The following is a 16,736-nucleotide window of genomic DNA, read 5'->3' on the forward strand; positions in this document are numbered from 1 at the left end:
CCTAATAACGTCTAGTTACTCTGATTCATTGAAGGATCGAAGAAGACGTGGAAGCGTTGGCCCGGGCACCATGATGCAGCTTCTGACCGCTGCCTCTCGATCACAACAATCACCGAGAGAAACAACTGAACACCATCATGTTTAGCGTCGGGTAAATGGTGGAGATTGGCAAAACTGCAATAAAAACCAGCTTAAGCTGCTCTAGTGCCACACAACAAGGTAAGAGCGTTACGTAAAAGGAGAATAACGTCACCTGGGCAGTAACGTTACCTTCTGTTAGCGACGCCAGCTAACAATAGGAGTGAAACAGTCAAATATAACGTTAACACTTACTTATATGAGATACGGTCGCGTTAGTCTATCTTTTTTGGGAAGCATATGTTTTTTGTTGCAGAAGTTAATATGGTGACGTCATTTAGCTAGGATGATTAACGTACTGTTCACGAGCTAGCTTTTTACTAAGGTGCCTTGTTCTCTCCTCTGCTTCATTGCATGCAACACATTTAACTTTAGTTTCTCTCTCTCTTCAATGCAGGGGACATCAGAGCCATGGCCACCGTCCATTCTGCTGTAACGTTTGCAGTGTGCATCCTCGTGATAGCAGAGCTGATCCTCGCCAAGAAGGACTATTATGATATCCTGGGAGTGCCTAGAGATGCTACTGAGAGACAGATTAAAAAAGCTTTCCACAAGCTCGCAATGAAGCATCACCCAGATAAGAACAAGAGCCCGGACGCTGAAGTGAGGTTCAGAGAAATTGCTGAAGGTACACTAATCTTTCTTATTTTGGTGTAAAAAATACATTGTTTCCAAACATACTGGAATAATATTCTTATTTCTAATGCAACATTGTGTCCGAGTATTGTTTAGCCTGTCTCGATTTAAATTCAAGAATTCTGGAGGATAAATGTAGCTGAGCTTGCACGTTACCATATATTATTATTATTATTGTCGCTAAATCCATGACTTCATAAAAATGATGAGACCTTGACTGAATTGTGTCTTTCTTTTTTTGCAGCTTATGAAACTTTATCAGATGAAACCAAAAGAAGAGAATATGACCAGTTTGGTGACACCTCTGCGTACTTCAGTGGGGAGACGCCAGGCAAACATCGACAGGGTGCCCACCAGCCTTTCAGCTTCAACTTTAATGACATTTTCAAAGACTTCGACACCTCCAGCCAGAACAGGCATGCCCGCCACCAGAGACACTCCAGGTCCCACAAGGAGACCAACGGCAGACACAAGAGACACTTTCAAGGGGGTTTCGGAGCAGGTGTCTTTGATGACATGTATGACGACATAGAGAGAATGTTTACCTTTGATAGACACGCCAAACAGACTGACGACAGGTTCCATGGTGCATCAAAGCAACACTGTAGAACAGTGACGCAGCGCAGAGGAAATATGGTAACCACTTACACAGACTGTACCGCATCTTAAGATGCAATGTAACATGACTTCTGACTCAAAATTACTGTTGTATTGGGTAACAAGCCACTTGGTTCAAATGCTGTGACATTTGAGCAGTGACGTTGATATCTGGCACAGAATGATTTGAGCAGCTACACTCAGTTTACTTAGCTTAGGTCTGAATTGATATTGTTTTTTTCAAACTATTCCCTGTGTGTGTGTGCTTGTGGACTTGAACATGATTGTAGTAGTTTTTCACTTGTTGAAATACGCTGACAGGGAGTATTTTGTCAGTATTTTTTGAGCACCTTCTTTGATCGTGAAATTGTAGTTTGGGGAAAATAAAACAAGCACACTATATTTGGCACAGGGATACCCATGTGTCAGTTGACCGCTAGTTCACTACTTCCACCCACTTGTTTTGTTCAGTTTTTTTTACTTTCTTTTGTTTCGGTTTTGCCATTGTGGGTCTCAAAACGCGACTGAAGGTGGAAACAATAGCAACCGGTGGAGTTTTGCTTATGGTTGTCAAATGGGGAGCAACGTCAACAAAAGTCTACAACCCTCCACATGTTGGCTTGTTGTTTGTGCTAATGCTGCATCTTGTTGAAATATGTATGTACTCTACACTGCCAGTCATGTTTTTTTGAATGTCATATAATGGAAAAATGTGTCGTTACATCTCCATCAGGCAATTGTAAAGTAGAGAAAAGGTTTGAGTACATAGAGAAATGCTTGTGACTCTAGCCTTTCAATGAACACAAGTGTGAAGCCCTTAATGTCCTTTGTTTCTTGTTTGTGGTATTTTGTGCACTTTGTCGTGACAAAGGACATCTGGGTTGAGGCCATCTTTAATACAAAGAAGTCACAACCATTTCTGAATCACACCTTTTCTAATATTTTCTAGATATTTAATCTGAATTTACTATTACAATGATTGAAATGTAACCAGAAAGTCTCAAATATAGGTATTTAAGAATTTTTGATTGGCACATCAAAACTTGTAAAGGACCAATTTAGCTGTAAGCTGACTACAGAACTTACTACAGCTTTCATGACTTCTAATTGTACGAGTCACGAGGTTTATTGTTTTTTTAACTGAGAGTGCAAGGGTGTAAAATACTGCATTTTTTAATTAACATTAAGTGTAAGAATACTGCAGTCCTACAATGCTGTATAAGAGCATACAAGCATCAATGTTTGATTTACCTCAGTGTTGACTAGAAGACGAAACTCCCAGTACATTCTGTTTTATGGGTTTATTTTTTCATATCTGTTACAGTGACATGCTCCTACATTTTAGTGTGCAATATTTATTTCCTATTCTGATAGTGTTGTAAATATTCAATGCCACTTTCAATTTTGTATAAAATGTGTTTCGAGACATAAAAAGAAGAGACCAAGCTAAGTTTCTTTCTCTTAACTTGATATGTTACGTGTACGAAAAAAACTTGTCAAACTAGTGCATACATATTGTCTTCAACCTATAAAGGAATCCCGCGTTTATAAATAGTTTGTCACACACGTTGGTTGCGTAGAGGAAAAAACAAATAACTTTCTTTTCATTGGTTGAACACGATTATGACGTCACCGGCAGGAAATGTAGTTCCGCAGAAGTCAAACCCGACGACCACGGCAATGTTGAGCGAGATTCTGGTGAACTTCAACTCCCACGATTCAAATCTGGGCAAACTGTGTGCGCACTTAGCCTTGTAGAGCCAAAAGAGACGCCAGTTAGCATTAGCCCAGAGAGACATTGAATGACTTTGTAGCGCTGTGCGGCAGGGTGAAGAAAGTTGTCTGTTTGTTTTGACAGGTCGGCGATCAGTCTTTGAGCTCATGGAGGCCCTCATACCTGTCATAAACAAACTGCAGGATGTGTTCAACACGGTCGGAGCGGACATCATTCAACTGCCGCAGATAGTTGTTGTGGGGACTCAGGTGAGGAACGTCACTTTGCTTTCAAGGCTAGCGAGTTCGTTAGCCTGCGACAACTTATTGTTTTGGCTTCTCCTGGTATGTAAACCGGAGTTCTTCTTTCAGTTTCACGCAGGTGTGCTACACAGAACTGCGTAGACTGGCAGTACATAGACTTTGCCTTTTATAAATCTAAGCTAATTTACAGAGTAGCTAAATTAGCTTTAACGTTAGCTACATGTGATCTCACTTAAGAGTATACCTAACGCAGCTAGCAATGTTTTTAGCTGACAGTTAGTGAACGAGCAGGTATCCACATGGCCCTTAGATCACTATCCTGAAAGTAAAATCATATTCTTTATTTAAACCATATTAGATTACTTATCGATTGAACATAATTGCATTTTATCGCACCATTCACACTAACATCTACTCTGTTTCCAGTTTATTAGCTAACTTACACCTAGCTAGCTAAAACTGATGCTGGTTAAGTAAATAACTTGTAATCTCTGCAACGAATCCTACGTTTATAAAGGTTACAATTATCAGTTTTGATTAAGGTTTCCATATATGAGTGATATGTAGAATATCCTTGTTAATATAGATGGTTTGAAAGAAATATTACATCAAATGAAGTACACTTAAACAACACTTTGAACTACTGATGGGTGATGTCCACCCAACCACCCTGTGGACACGTTCAAGCCTAATTGGTTTGAAGTGGCAGGAGTTTTGTCTTAACCATTTTCTTTCACTAGTCAGCTAATAGGATGTGGCTGTCTCAGACATTTTGGCATCTGATGGTGTTACAGTGAGACAAGCCAGAGGATGGTTTAACTTTGACCTTTCCTGGGATCCACAAAGGCCCAGATCTGCAAATACCTCTATTTAAGGACAGCTGTATGTCAGACTCTCTTATGCCAAATATGGGTTATTCCTGTCAGGTCTAATAATAGGCCTACGTAGTGCATTAGGTTTACTCCTACAGAGTAAACCTAATGTAACATTCGTAGCCTTCACCTCCTACTGATCTGATCGGGACCAGTCCAATAAAGAGTAATCTGCTAGCCAAGTGAGCTAGTCGAGGTATTTCAGTTAAGCAGATCTCATTAGAATAAAGTCACACCTCGTGCTTGTGTTAATGAAAACTGTACAGTTGAAGATGCTACAAGGTTTGTCTCTGGTCAGTGAGTGACATTCAGCGCTGCCAACTTCACCCCAATACTTCCTGAGCCTTCTGAAGGTAATACTCAGAGAGCAGGAACCTTTGTGGGGCCCAGAAGTAAATTAGACATTTGCTCTTCTGGTCAAAACTGATTTCTCTGTTCAACGAGTCGATTATACTTCAGTCTCTCCTATAATGTTTTTTTTTATTTTTTTTATGATGTTTTTGTCTACAGAGCAGTGGGAAGAGTTCGGTTTTAGAGAGCCTGGTTGGCAGGGACATTCTGCCGCGTGGCACTGGCATCGTCACACGCCGACCTCTCATCCTGCAGCTCGTGCACATCGATTCAGAGGACTGCAAGAAAACCAGTGAAGAGAATGGTAACACCGATGTCACCTCTGTTATCTCTGTACCCGTGGAGTCGTTGCACATTTATCTTCTTCTGCAAACTAGTGCTGGGCGGTATGACCAAAAGTGTTTATAGCGGTATTTTGCAAAATTCTGGCGGTATCACGGTATTTCTTTACTCGCATTAATGCATAACTTGCTATAACTTGATGCTAGTTGTGCTAGCAGACAAGTGAGCTGTACCCAGCATGCAGTTCGGTGTTGAAATTTTATAAATGTACAATTATTAGTGTTACAAATTGTTTGTGTCACAGACTGTTGTGTCGTGGTGTTTTGCTCTGTTAAAGAGCGTTAGTTGTGGGTTGTTAATTGTCATAAAGTTATGACCATGACTCGGGGACCCTATCAATACACATAAGATAACTAGCTCCGACCATAGCGCTGTCAGTGGCAAACAATATAATTAGCTGCCTGTTGAAGACATACCGCAGTTGTTCCGTCTATGCACCGGTATGTGAAAAATTCATATCGTACGGGAAAATAAAACCGGTTGAACCGGTATAGGTATACCGCCCAGCACTACTGCACGCTATACTTAAATCAAGTTAATAATATTTTAAAACAAACAATGAAATATGGAAATGCTGTATTAAGCAGACTAGTTGGTGTACTTCTTCCACATTATTTAGTCAAGTGAATGTTTGGGGATGCCGCAGTTGGAGCATTAATTCAGACAGGAAGCGGACAAAGCTTCACTTTCACTGTTCAAGAGCATAAGAGTTTATAAGAGTTAAATGTAGGAGAGATCTTTACCAGACACTTTATCCAATGTCAGGAGACTTCTCTGCTACGGTGCAGTTGTAATTAATTACTCACTCCACAATGGGTTGTTTTTATATTGTGAAAGGAACAGCAGGTTAAATGAGCACTGATACCATCCACCTCTGAGTGAAAACAACAGGGGGAGAATGTGCCAAGTTCCTGCATTTATTTAATACGGTCCTCTGGGAACGACTCTGCATTGCTGCAGTTTAATAGAGGAGCTGCAGATAGCCAGGCTAACTCTTTTGTCTCCTGTCGTCTCTCTATAACCACAGCATCCAAGAAAAATGGACGCCTTTACAGAGGTCTCCTTCTCCTTGTTCTTTGCCTTATTGTGTTTGTATAGTACATAACCTCCCTCGTCTCTCCTGCCCATTCTGCCCCATCCTGCCTTGCATTTGTGTAGCTTTCTTTTTTTACAAAGCTGCCAAACCACGTTGCTTCACTTTATTCCGCTCAAGTCGTCTCCTCGAATTAGGATGGTCTCTGTCAGTTGAAGTTGGATGAAGAACAATTTGCAGATCCCTGTCAAAAATAATACTTATGTGCTTAGTTTTAAATTTTAAAAGTCCACCTACGATGTCCTGAATACCAACTTCCTCTGAGAAGACTAACAGAGTCCACCTATGTAATGTTGTTTCCTTCTTTTTGTTGCAATGTTGATTATTGCAGCTGAGATAACTGCAGTTTTTTAAAGACTCTCTAGGTCCTTGCTTCACCAAATGCACATGCTTTTTTTTTTTTATTGCTTTAGGCTTATTTGCTTCCATGACTTTTGTGTGAAAACCACTCTCCTTTTTTCCTCTTCTTTTTTTTAACTCTTCCTCTGTGGAGTTTTGCTGTGGGGAGTTTTTTCCATCCCATGTTTGCCTACAAAAGAAAATCATCCCATGAGACCTAGCACTAGTAATAATAGTAGCAGTGGACAAGCAAGGACACATCTGTCATATCAGTAACTGAAACATCTGTCCTCAACTTTGTATTCCCACAGGCATCGACGGAGAGGAATGGGGCAAATTTCTCCACACCAAAAACAAGGTAGAGTTGTCTCACTCCTGTCCTCTCACTCCTGTCCTCACTCCTGTCTGCCAGAAAACAATATTCTCAATGGAGTCTGTTGTCTTGTATACATAAAAATCGGAATATTCGATGAACCGTGTCTGGTTCAGCATCCCATGTTGATTCACTAACATTTCTGGATTAGCAACATAAAGACGTTCTGTGGTTTTGTGGTATGATTAAAACAGTAACATCTGTAATGAGATCAGGCACACACCCTCTCAGTAGCTGTTTGTGTGGCTAATGGTTGAAGTGTGTTTCTTTAGCTCCACATGGTTCATTGTGTTTGAACAAAAAAGCCCTCATGATGTGCTGAGAGCCTCATGACTATAAACAGGAAGTCTCTTTGAAAACGAACCATTTCATGTCCTATTTTTTTTTTTGTCGCTCTATGTTGTTGTTGTTGTTGTTGTTGTTGTTGCTAACATATTGAAGTATTGTTAAATTGCTCTTCCAGACCTACACAGACTTCGAGGAGATCAGGCAAGAAATTGAAGCAGAAACTGAAAGAATTTCAGGCAATAACAAGGTATGCTAACTACGCCCATTAAGAGGGAACGTTTAAACAAGAAACTACAGCGATGGGTGATTTCTAAATATCAGCATCAACCTAAAGATTTAGACTCAACCTCTGAAGCAATATGCGCCTGTTAAGAGTGACCAACGGTTTTTTTCCCCAGGGTGTAAGTGATGAAGCCATTCACCTGAAAATCTTCTCACCATACGTTGTGAACCTCACATTGGTGGATCTGCCTGGCCTTACAAAGGTGAGACGGGTTTCCCTTTTTTCCTCTCCATGTCCAAACCTTGAGTATCTATGAACTCAAGATGATCCTGCAGATGAATCTCCGGGTTTGAAGTCCGATGTGTGTGTGTCTTTGTTAAATCAGGTGCCGGTGGGAGACCAGCCCAAAGACATAGAGCTCCAGATCAAAGATTTGATCTTCAAGTACATCGCCAACCCCAACTCCATCATCCTGGCTGTGACTGCTGCCAATACAGACATGGCAACGTCAGAGGCCCTTAAAGTAGCCCGAGAGTTTGACCCTGATGGTAAATGGCTTTCTTGTTGATTCATTCTTCACTTTCTTCTGTCGAGACTTCCGTTTTTTTTATACTACAAAGGGTTTCGCATGCTGTACAGATTGTAAAGCCCCTTGAGGCGTATTTGTGAAATTGGGCGATGTAAAGAAAATGTACTTAACATCTGTTTTTTTACTTTTTCAGCATATGTCCATACTTTTATTGTCATGTGCTCTCTGCGTTTCCTGCTTCAGTGGTGTCTATGATGTCTTTGTCTTCAGGCAGGAGGACGCTAGCAGTGGTGACCAAGCTGGATCTGATGGATGCTGGCACAGATGCCATGGATGTATTGATGGGCAGGGTCATTCCTGTCAAACTGGGCATTATTGGAATCGTTAACAGGTAGCACTGCACTTTTGTGCCTAGTTAGTTAGTTAGTTAGTTAGTTAGTTAGGAAGGGAGGAAGGGAGGAAGAAACAAACTTTACAGTCCATGTTGTGGAAAAGTCTTTATGGTTTTACCACAAAATGATAAAAAACAATACAAAGCAGAGGATAAATGTCAGGGACACAGTACCAATAAAATAAATGTAGTACACAGCCTCCCTGAAGGTAGACAAGAGCTGTGCAGGATCGCTAATGATCTGAAAAGCCTCACTCTTTATACTGCATTCAATTCCTATTTACTTTGTTGCATCTGGGTCTTCCTGCTATTTGACTTCCTATATTTTCTATCAATTTCAATTTTTTCCTAACATTCAGATTTTCATATCTCATGACCATGTTGAAAAATGGAATACTGTCCACCAGATTCTTAAAAGCCGTTTCCTTTTGTGTCAATAATGCTCAACTATAGTCACGTGGGTGGTGGTGGTCATACTCAAAAAGCCATATTCTGCGTGTATTTTCTTAGGAGTCAGTTGGATATCAATCAGAGGAAGTTGGTGGCAGATGCCATCCGTGATGAATACGCCTTCCTACAAAAGAAGTACCCCTCGCTTGCAAACAGAAATGGAACCAAACATCTGGCCAGAACATTGAACAGGTATGGAGCTGGAATTCATCTATTACTTTATTTATTTAACAACTGAAATGTTTGAGTTGCTTATCGATCTTGTACATTTTTAAAGGTTACTCCCTCTCTGACAAAGTGGAACTTATGACTTTGACTTCTAAATCAGCCGAACTGTTGTCGTCAACAACACATCTCCCTCTTAATTTCCAAATCTGAGCGTAAACTGATTTCTTTCTTCTCGTCAAAGGCTACTCATGCACCACATCAGAGACTGTCTTCCTGAGCTGAAGACGAGGATCAACGTGCTGGCATCTCAGTACCAGTCGTTACTCAACGGTTACGGCGAGCCTGTCGACGACAAGAGCGCCACGCTGCTGCAGCTCATCACCAAGTTTGCTGCAGAGTACTGCCACACCATAGAGGGCACGGCCAAGTACATAGAGACAACCGAGCTGTGAGTTACACAACGCTCATAACTGCAGGTGCTTCCATACACCACTAAGGGGTGCTAGCATCAATGCTACCCTGAGGTCTCGAGTGAAACTTCTGCCTGTATCTTGAATGTAGCTTCGTCTCCTGTTTTTCAGATGCGGTGGAGCGAGAATCTGTTATATATTTCATGAAACGTTTGGTCGCACATTGGAGTCGGTAGATCCTCTGGGTGGTCTGACGACCATCGATGTGCTCACGGCAATTAGAAATGCGACGGTTGGTTTCTGCTTCCTGGTTTAACTTGTAATCTGTGTTGTTTTTCTTTTAAATGGCACCTTTTCGAAGACTTACAGCTTCATTGTATTCGACAGGGCCCGAGGCCTGCTTTGTTCGTGCCCGAGGTTTCGTTTGAGTTGCTGGTAAAGCGGCAGGTGAAGCGCCTGGAGGATCCCAGTCTGCGCTGCGTGGAGCTGGTTCACGAGGAGATGCAGAGGATTATCCAGCACTGCAGCAACTACAGCACACAGGTGAGAAACACAGTCTCGCATATACACATTCAAAACCATAAGCACAGAGGAACTCCACAAAAGTAGAATTGCATGTTTTTACGCTCTGGACTAACGACAACAACACTGTTCTAGTAGCCTATTACATGTAAACAAACACTAAGTATGACAGTTGTTCATCTCTGCAGGAGCTGCTGAGGTTTCCAAAGCTCCATGATGCCATCGTAGAAGTGGTGACCTCGTTACTCAGAAAGAGGCTCCCAGTCACCAATGAAATGGTCAGGACCTGCTCACACTGAATACCACTTCAAGGGAAGTTTACGGACATCCTAGTGCCAATTAATCAATCTTTTTCTCTTTTTACAGGTTCACAACCTGGTTGCCATTGAGCTGGCCTATATCAACACCAAGCACCCGGACTTTGCCGATGCCTGTGGCCTCATGAACAATAACATAGAGGTAAGACGCTAACTTCACATAATGCATCTATTGAATAATGTGTCTTCTAATCCTTAAAGCGTCTATTGTTTTTTAGAAAGGCACTACTAGAGGAAAAGTTTTCCCAAAGAGAGCTTAACGTTTGCATCATCAAGAGTAATAAAAATACACAAAGCTTTATTTTTGAGACATGAAAACATTCTCTACATTCCCTCTAGAGTTGTATTTTCTTTCCCTTTCGTAGGAGCAGAGACGCAACAGAATGAGAGACCTGCCCTCTGCTGTGCCCAGAGACAAGGTACAGTCGGTCCCCGTGATTTTAATGTTTTTCTGTGTCTTGTCACTGGCTTTAACTTAACAGATTTCCGACCACTATTGCACATTAAGATTCAGTCCAGTTTCACTGAAGAATGAACCAACTTCACATGATGTAAAGTTCCTTCACACCTCTGCCTGCAGCTCCCCTCTGTTCTGCTTGATGTTGTCTTTCTCTAGTCCCTTAAAGGCCCAGGTGGTCAGTCTCTCTCTCCCTCTGAGCCTCTTTCCCTCGAGGGCGAGGCCGCCAAGGTGTGACCCGTTCGCTCACTGCCTGCCCACATTTAACCTCTGCCCCCCCCCCCCCCCCTCATGCCCCGACTGTCGTCCTTATCTCCACCATGATCAGATCCCATTTGAAAGTCCTGTACTCCTCTAAATTCACTCAAACCATGTTGTAGCAGGTGGTTGGGCCTTTGGTGTCCTGATAATGCAGTGAGATTACTAGAACTGTGTCTAACCCGTTCTGCTGCATGCTGATTGCTCACAACTAATATAATATTGCTTATTAATATATATAGTCATAATCAATTGCATGTGCTGTTTTTTCTTTGAATTAAAAAAACACTAAATAGCCTTGGTATGAGTGGGCGATATGGAAAAACATATTGTACTTCTACAATGAGAGCAATCTTTCTCGAAATTCTATTGGAAAAACAACATTGTAAAATAACCAGAAGTCTCCATCAAGCTAATAACAAAGTCCTGTAAATCCAATATTGCCATAGAGTAGTTTTACTTACTGATTTGCAATGTTCCCTGCTACTGCTGATGGAACAGTATTTAACATTTGTTATATCATGGTATATATTTTCATATCATCCAAACCTGGCGTATGTCATTTATGCCGTCTTATCCAACAGTCCTCTTACTTTTCTCTTGATGAACTTCTTTGCAGTGAAATCAAAGAAGGCCTGTGGCATGCTACTATTTGAAACTGTTCTGAAAATTAACATTTACTCTGTGTGTGTGTGTGTGCATATACATTATAAATGCATACGCATGATACACTTCCAGCCCTTGTAATTGCCAGAGCATGTGCAGGATTTATCACACGTCCTCTCTCCTCCTCTCTCTCCTCTCCCTTTAGGCTGCAGCAGGTGGCCCTCAGAGCGGCAACGTCGGCGAGCAGACAGAAGGGGGGACGGGGAACTGGAGGGGCATGTTGAAGAAGGGAGAGGACGGACCAGCCGGTGACCGAGCCATGCTGCAGTACCCTCTCCCTGCAAGCCCACAAAGGGGCCACGCTGTCAACCTGCTCGATGTGGTGGGTCCTCTGCATTTGTCGACATTGTAACAGCTTCAAAACATGGCACTGTTGATTTCAACCATTTAAAGTTTGTGCACTTTCTGTATTGTAGTTACTGCTCCACGGTAATATTCAGTATGTCATATAGAGAGCAATGAGGGTTTCTACTGTAGGCAAACACATGTAAAAACAACCTATTCACCTTCTGGTCTCTATTGCTTTTCCCTGCTCATGTTCCACTTAATGCATTAAAGTCTAACTGAAATCCTTTTTGTAGTCAAAAATAATGTTCTTAAATTGTATTCTTAATTCTTTTTCGTTGTCAGCCGGTACCCGTGTCCAGAAGGTTGTCTGCTCGAGAGCAGAGGGACTGCGAGGTCATCGAGAGACTCATCAAGTCATACTTCCTCATTGTACGGAAAAACATCCAGGACAGGTACTCGTGTAATCAGTTTTTTCGTTTACCCACCATACTAACTAATTTTTGAGAACTTTGCATTATTGCGCCGCTCTTATGTGCTGTACTGTCTTTTCACCCTCTGTTGTTGTTGTTGCTGTTGTTTGGCCTCAGTGTACCGAAGGCGGTGATGCACTTCCTGGTGAACCATGTGAAGGACTGCCTGCAGAGTGAGCTGGTGGGTCAGTTATACAAGGCGGGCCTGCTGGACGACCTGCTGACAGAGTCCGAGGACATGGCTCAGAGACGCACGGAGGCCGCTGACATGCTCAAGGTAACGGATTCATCAACTGTCACAATGGAACGCTCAAAACAGGATCCTGTATCAATCGTATGCTCACTGCTCAGCAAAGCTTTGGTCAGGCATATATGAAACATATAGATGGATTAAAACATTTACTTAAGAACGTTTACGCTTCACTTCATATATTCCTTCGGTCTATAAGAGCTAATTATATTAATTGAGATATATAGGGGTTTTTTTTAAGCTTGAAATAATTGGTTCACAATTGTTTCCAATCTGGTTTAAAACAATAGTCAAGTTTATTTGAGGCTTCATCCGTTTGGGTTAAACATATGTAAATATCATAAGTGCAATATCTTTTGTGAATCGGACCTTGAGACGGGGCAGACAGCGGTTGTAAGTGATGGAAAATTCGTGGCGCTATCGAGGGCTGCAATCTATTCTCTTTTTTTTTTAATTTTCTTTTTTTTTAATTCACCCGCCAGTGTAAGAACTAGTTGATGTAGAAAGAGCGTACCCCTATATGTACCCAAAAGGCATCAGCTGAGGGTATAGGAATAATAGTAGTTTTTCTTAATGTGTGTGTCCAGGCGTTGCAGAAAGCCAGCCAGGTGATCGCAGAGATCAGAGAAACCCATCTGTGGTGAGGGCGGCGTCTCTTCAGCAGGCTCCGTTCATCCCTCATGGACCATCCGAAAGCTCCTGCTGTGGCTCCCAGGTCCTCTGACTGCAGAGACGAACAAGTTGAAAATGCACTGGTGTTGATATGTGTATATCGGAACATAGTTTTAATGTACAGTAAGGACTTGGAGTTAACGAAGGGCAGTACATATCGGCTCCTCTCCATCAGCATCACACACGCGCTCCTGTCCTAGTTATTATATTTTTCCCATGTAATTGAAACAAATGGTAGATAATGTTGTGCATCAGCACTATGTAGAGCCTTGCTGAGGAATCTCTGCTCTTAAATTAAATTTGAATTAAAGCTGGAAATGACAAAACTCATGCTGCAACATGTAGACGTTCTCTTTATGTCAATTCTTTTATTAGATTTGGACAAAATAATGCGTCTACAGCTGATTGTTTCCAAAGAAATGCACTTCATGTAGATGTTTTACTGTTAAAACCAGTTGTGTTTCTATGCAGATATGAAACTATTCTACATCAGACCCACATTTGTCCCTTTTTGTTTACATGTTCATCTAGATCTGATCACAATTGTAGAGGTTTTAAGTACATTGAATGAGCCGTAGCTGAAAGGTTCTGGCTGCTGGAGTCTTTGTATGAATATGTTACGGTACTGTATGCTGGACGTCATTACACAGATACATCTGCATTGTTTGAGAAAGAGGCAGCAGAGTGGATGTAATGACTTATTTATTGTTATGATATTTGACATGTAACCGAACACAACAGAACAATGAATACACGGATGATAGGGCCAATCACTGGTGTAGTAGTCTGCCTCGTCCCCGTCTGGCTGCTCCTTTACCTCAGCCGGCCGCCCATCTTGCCCTTGCCACGTCCTTTGGCGCTGAAAGGATGCAGGGAGAGATAAATGCCAAATGTAAAGCACCGCAATCATTGGGTTTAATACACGTGGAAGTCGTTCACTTTCTGCACTCGGCAAATCAAAACACACAAACAGTGAACGGGGTGTATTTTGTACAGTATTGATAGTAAACACGGGGATGTTCTCTGACCGCTGTTCTAACATTGTTTGAAAACGGCTAAATAAATGTATTTCAGTGAAGCTTGAAAGTGTGTTACGCCAATGACATTGCAAATAAATTAAAGTTTATTTCCTTTACAGTTTTGAAAGAGTCCTGTTCATGCTCCGATATGTACAGTATCAAAGTATGCAATCAAGTTTTTTTGCCTTTCAATTAGATCACCAGATCCTGCCAGGTGCAACATAAAACATGACCATTTGAACAAAGTGTGCCAGGACGTTCATAATTCAATGCTTGTGTTTGAGATGAGTGGAGAGAATAAATGGAGGGTTTTGTGGCTAATCTAGAGTGTGTTTTAACATTCAAAAGACTGACTGTACTCTGAGATCTTTGATCTTTCCATGTCAATAACGATGGGGGAAATGTGACGTGGTCTGGTGTATAAAATGGAAAAAAGTAGCACATTTTGAAGAAGGGGTTCGTGTTCTTACCTCTGGTGATCCTTGACTCGAGCAAGAAGCTGGTTAATCTGCAAAAACACATAAATCTTGCTCAGTGTTTTTAAAGTACACACGCATGATACCAGATGGAGGTTGTCTGCAAAGCCCTCTGTTGACCCAACGCCTTTCACCTGTAATATGTAACTTCATGCACCTGCAAGGCTTTTGCCACTTGCGTCAGGTGACACATTAAAGGATGCAGTTGAGGAGGCGGACGATTTATAGCAGAAATTGTTTCTCCAGACATCATTTCTAAAATCCATCCATCCAATATCTGTAACTGCTTATCCTTTACATGGTCGTGGAGGGCTGAAGCCAATCTCAGCCCACGTGACAATAAAACATTGACATCCACATCTGTCCCAGGTGCCATGTTTGTCGAGAGCTTCCTCTTTCGTTTCTCATAGAGATAGAGGACCTCATCACCAAATCAATTATTTCCATTGTTTTGGATGACTTACATCGTACTTCTGTCTTTTGAGTTTTTCACCGAGATCAAACTTCTCAGCCTCCAGCCCCATCAGCCACTGCCACAGCTCGCTGGCCTTCTCCCTAAACACAAATAACCACCGGTCACATTGAGAGTATCTATCTTATATCCAGTGATACCAAACATTTGAATCAACAAAAGCATGTTAATGTCAGGATTCATCGTTTGAGGCACGGTGCACAGCTTTGACCTACTTGAGTTTATCCTCGTTCAGATGATCAACGTTCAGAGCCTTCTTGCGGTCAGCCAGGATCTTCTTCTTCTTCTCCCTCTCAGTTTGTTTCTTTGCTCCTCTTCTGTTATCGGTCTGTGTTGGTCAGAACGCACACAGACACATTAGTCACCCTGTGTAGGCTTAGAAAGGTACTTTTGTTATGTAGCTTCTACTTAAGTAGGAGCTTTTGAGTACTTTTTCCATCCCCGTTCATTATGCTTCTCATTTAAACACTGAAGTGCGATTGGGAGTTGAATGACCTTTTGTCCAGCGCTGTACTGCTGGGTCATGTTCGAGAGGGCCTTCTTCTTCTTGGCGTCGTCGTCGTGCTTCTTACGATGATCCTCCATCTCCCTGCGCTCTTTTTCCTCCTGTATGCAGCAACAGGTCAACTATTTAGTGGAGAAACTGATAATGTTGTCTGATATGATGAATGAGTTAACGCATGATCATACCGCAAGTCTGGTCTGCCTCTCCTTCTCTTTCTCTGCCCGGACCCTCTGCTGCTCTGCTCTCTCAGCACGACGTTTGTCCTGGAGGATGAAACATACACTGTTGTGGTGATTTGGACCAAACGGAAACAGAACAATTCCTCTTTGACCGACACACTCACAATTCTGTTAACAAGGGTGAGGAGATCTTCCTCCTCTTTCTTCCTCTGGATGAAGTGAGCCTCGATCAGAGACTGCAGCTCAGACAGATCCTTATCCTGACGCTTCCTGTGGATGTCCTGCCATCAGAAAAAAAGAAATCAGGGAGGTAAGGATGCGTCTGTTGTTTGTCAAATCTAATCCGAATGTTTCTGTCCAGAGGGAGCCTTTTAATACGGTCGACTCACATCAAAATCCACTTTGTCACCATCGGGGATCTTTGGGGGAGCAACATTTGTCATGAACCTGTGGAAGTGAACAGTTTATTACTGTATGATCTGCCTTGAGTTTGGTTTTAACTGCTAAGCCCAAAGAGAGCTTACTTTGGCTTGGGCTTCGACTCATCTGGGACGAAGAAAAGAAAATAGGAGACATTTAGAACAAATTGACAAGCGGGTAAGAAGAGGTCATTAACAAGCTGTTGCATGAGAAGAAGAAAAAAGGACAAATATTGCTGTTTTCTCACCTGTGGCTTCTTCTTGCGCTGATGATCAGGACCATAAATGATTAGTGAAATGATTGGAAATGAAATGAGGTAAAGTACATAAAAACATGGACGAGTGCGTCGTTCTTACCTTCTTGCTCCCTTCAGAAGTAATGACAAAAAGAATGAGAATAACAAAATCATGAATAACTTGGCAGACAATATGAACGGTAATGTTTTGTTTTTTTTATCACAATATGAAAATATAAAAGTACAAAAACGAGTACATACTGAACTTCCTCCTCCACGACTTCTTCCGTGTCAGACATTTTGTTATGGATGAGCTCTGCAAAATGTGTCGCTATTAGACTATTTTTAGACTG

At 41.8% G+C, this 16,736-nt stretch overlaps 3 protein-coding genes across 4 annotated transcripts; 2 read left to right on the top strand and 1 right to left on the bottom strand.

The window, feature by feature from the left end:
- The first annotated feature begins 94 nt into the window (after positions 1 to 94).
- On the top strand, positions 95 to 2,810 carry dnajb9a (DnaJ heat shock protein family (Hsp40) member B9a). The gene is made up of 3 exons (XM_079162345.1): positions 95 to 219; positions 536 to 766; positions 1,019 to 2,810. The coding sequence occupies exons 1-3, from the start codon at positions 156 to 158 to the stop codon at positions 1,441 to 1,443; spliced, it is 720 nt and encodes a 239-aa protein (XP_079018471.1). The 5' UTR covers positions 95 to 155; the 3' UTR covers positions 1,444 to 2,810.
- A 354-nt stretch (positions 2,811 to 3,164) lies between these two features.
- dnm1l (dynamin 1-like) lies at positions 3,165 to 14,546 on the top strand. Of its 2 annotated transcripts, XM_079162343.1 has the most exons (19): positions 3,165 to 3,354; positions 4,731 to 4,875; positions 6,657 to 6,703; positions 7,182 to 7,253; positions 7,405 to 7,491; positions 7,615 to 7,777; positions 8,029 to 8,149; positions 8,660 to 8,791; positions 9,009 to 9,215; positions 9,349 to 9,469; positions 9,565 to 9,720; positions 9,888 to 9,977; positions 10,066 to 10,158; positions 10,382 to 10,435; positions 10,633 to 10,704; positions 11,543 to 11,719; positions 12,028 to 12,137; positions 12,273 to 12,432; positions 12,993 to 14,546. In XM_079162343.1, the coding sequence occupies exons 1-19, from the start codon at positions 3,253 to 3,255 to the stop codon at positions 13,047 to 13,049; spliced, it is 2,166 nt and encodes a 721-aa protein (XP_079018469.1). In that variant the 5' UTR covers positions 3,165 to 3,252; the 3' UTR covers positions 13,050 to 14,546. The 2 variants fall into 2 exon arrangements, with proteins under 2 accessions (XP_079018469.1, XP_079018470.1); XM_079162344.1 differs by lacking the exon at positions 10,633 to 10,704.
- tnnt2d (troponin T2d, cardiac) lies at positions 13,841 to 16,409 on the bottom strand. The gene is made up of 10 exons (XM_079162347.1): positions 16,396 to 16,409; positions 16,253 to 16,274; positions 16,118 to 16,175; positions 15,893 to 16,009; positions 15,735 to 15,812; positions 15,540 to 15,650; positions 15,260 to 15,372; positions 15,037 to 15,127; positions 14,567 to 14,604; positions 13,841 to 13,936 (listed from the first exon to the last, which is right to left on the bottom strand). Exons 3-10 carry the CDS (start codon positions 16,169 to 16,171, stop codon positions 13,891 to 13,893), a joined length of 648 nt encoding a protein of 215 aa, XP_079018473.1. The 5' UTR covers positions 16,172 to 16,175; positions 16,253 to 16,274; positions 16,396 to 16,409; the 3' UTR covers positions 13,841 to 13,890.
- Positions 16,410 to 16,736: the final 327 nt, after the last annotated feature.

Source organism: Pholis gunnellus (assembly GCF_910591455.1).
Source record: "Pholis gunnellus genome assembly, chromosome: 7".
Classification (NCBI taxonomy): Eukaryota; Metazoa; Chordata; class Actinopteri; order Perciformes; family Pholidae; genus Pholis; species Pholis gunnellus.

Bases quoted from the DNA above. Each gene is read 5' to 3' on its own strand.
- dnajb9a (XM_079162345.1), top strand. From the start codon at position 156: ATGGTGGAGATTGGCAAAACTGCAATAAAAACCAGCTTAAGCTGCTCT. The intron at 220-535 runs GTAAGAGCGTTA...TCTTCAATGCAG, and splicing joins CTCTAGTGCCACACAACAAG to GGGACATCAGAGCCATGGCC. The intron at 767-1,018 runs GTACACTAATCT...CTTTTTTTGCAG, and splicing joins GTTCAGAGAAATTGCTGAAG to CTTATGAAACTTTATCAGAT.
- dnm1l (XM_079162343.1), top strand. From the start codon at position 3,253: ATGGAGGCCCTCATACCTGTCATAAACAAACTGCAGGATGTGTTCAAC. The intron at 8,792-9,008 runs GTATGGAGCTGG...TTCTCGTCAAAG, and splicing joins CTGGCCAGAACATTGAACAG to GCTACTCATGCACCACATCA. The intron at 9,470-9,564 runs GTTGGTTTCTGC...TGTATTCGACAG, and splicing joins CGGCAATTAGAAATGCGACG to GGCCCGAGGCCTGCTTTGTT.
- tnnt2d (XM_079162347.1), bottom strand. From the start codon at position 16,171: ATGACAAATGTTGCTCCCCCAAAGATCCCCGATGGTGACAAAGTGGAT. The intron at 15,128-15,259 runs GTAGGTCAAAGC...ATTTGTGTTTAG, and splicing joins CTGAACGAGGATAAACTCAA to GGAGAAGGCCAGCGAGCTGT. The intron at 13,937-14,566 runs GTAAGAACACGA...GCATCCTTTCAG, and splicing joins CGAGTCAAGGATCACCAGAG to CGCCAAAGGACGTGGCAAGG.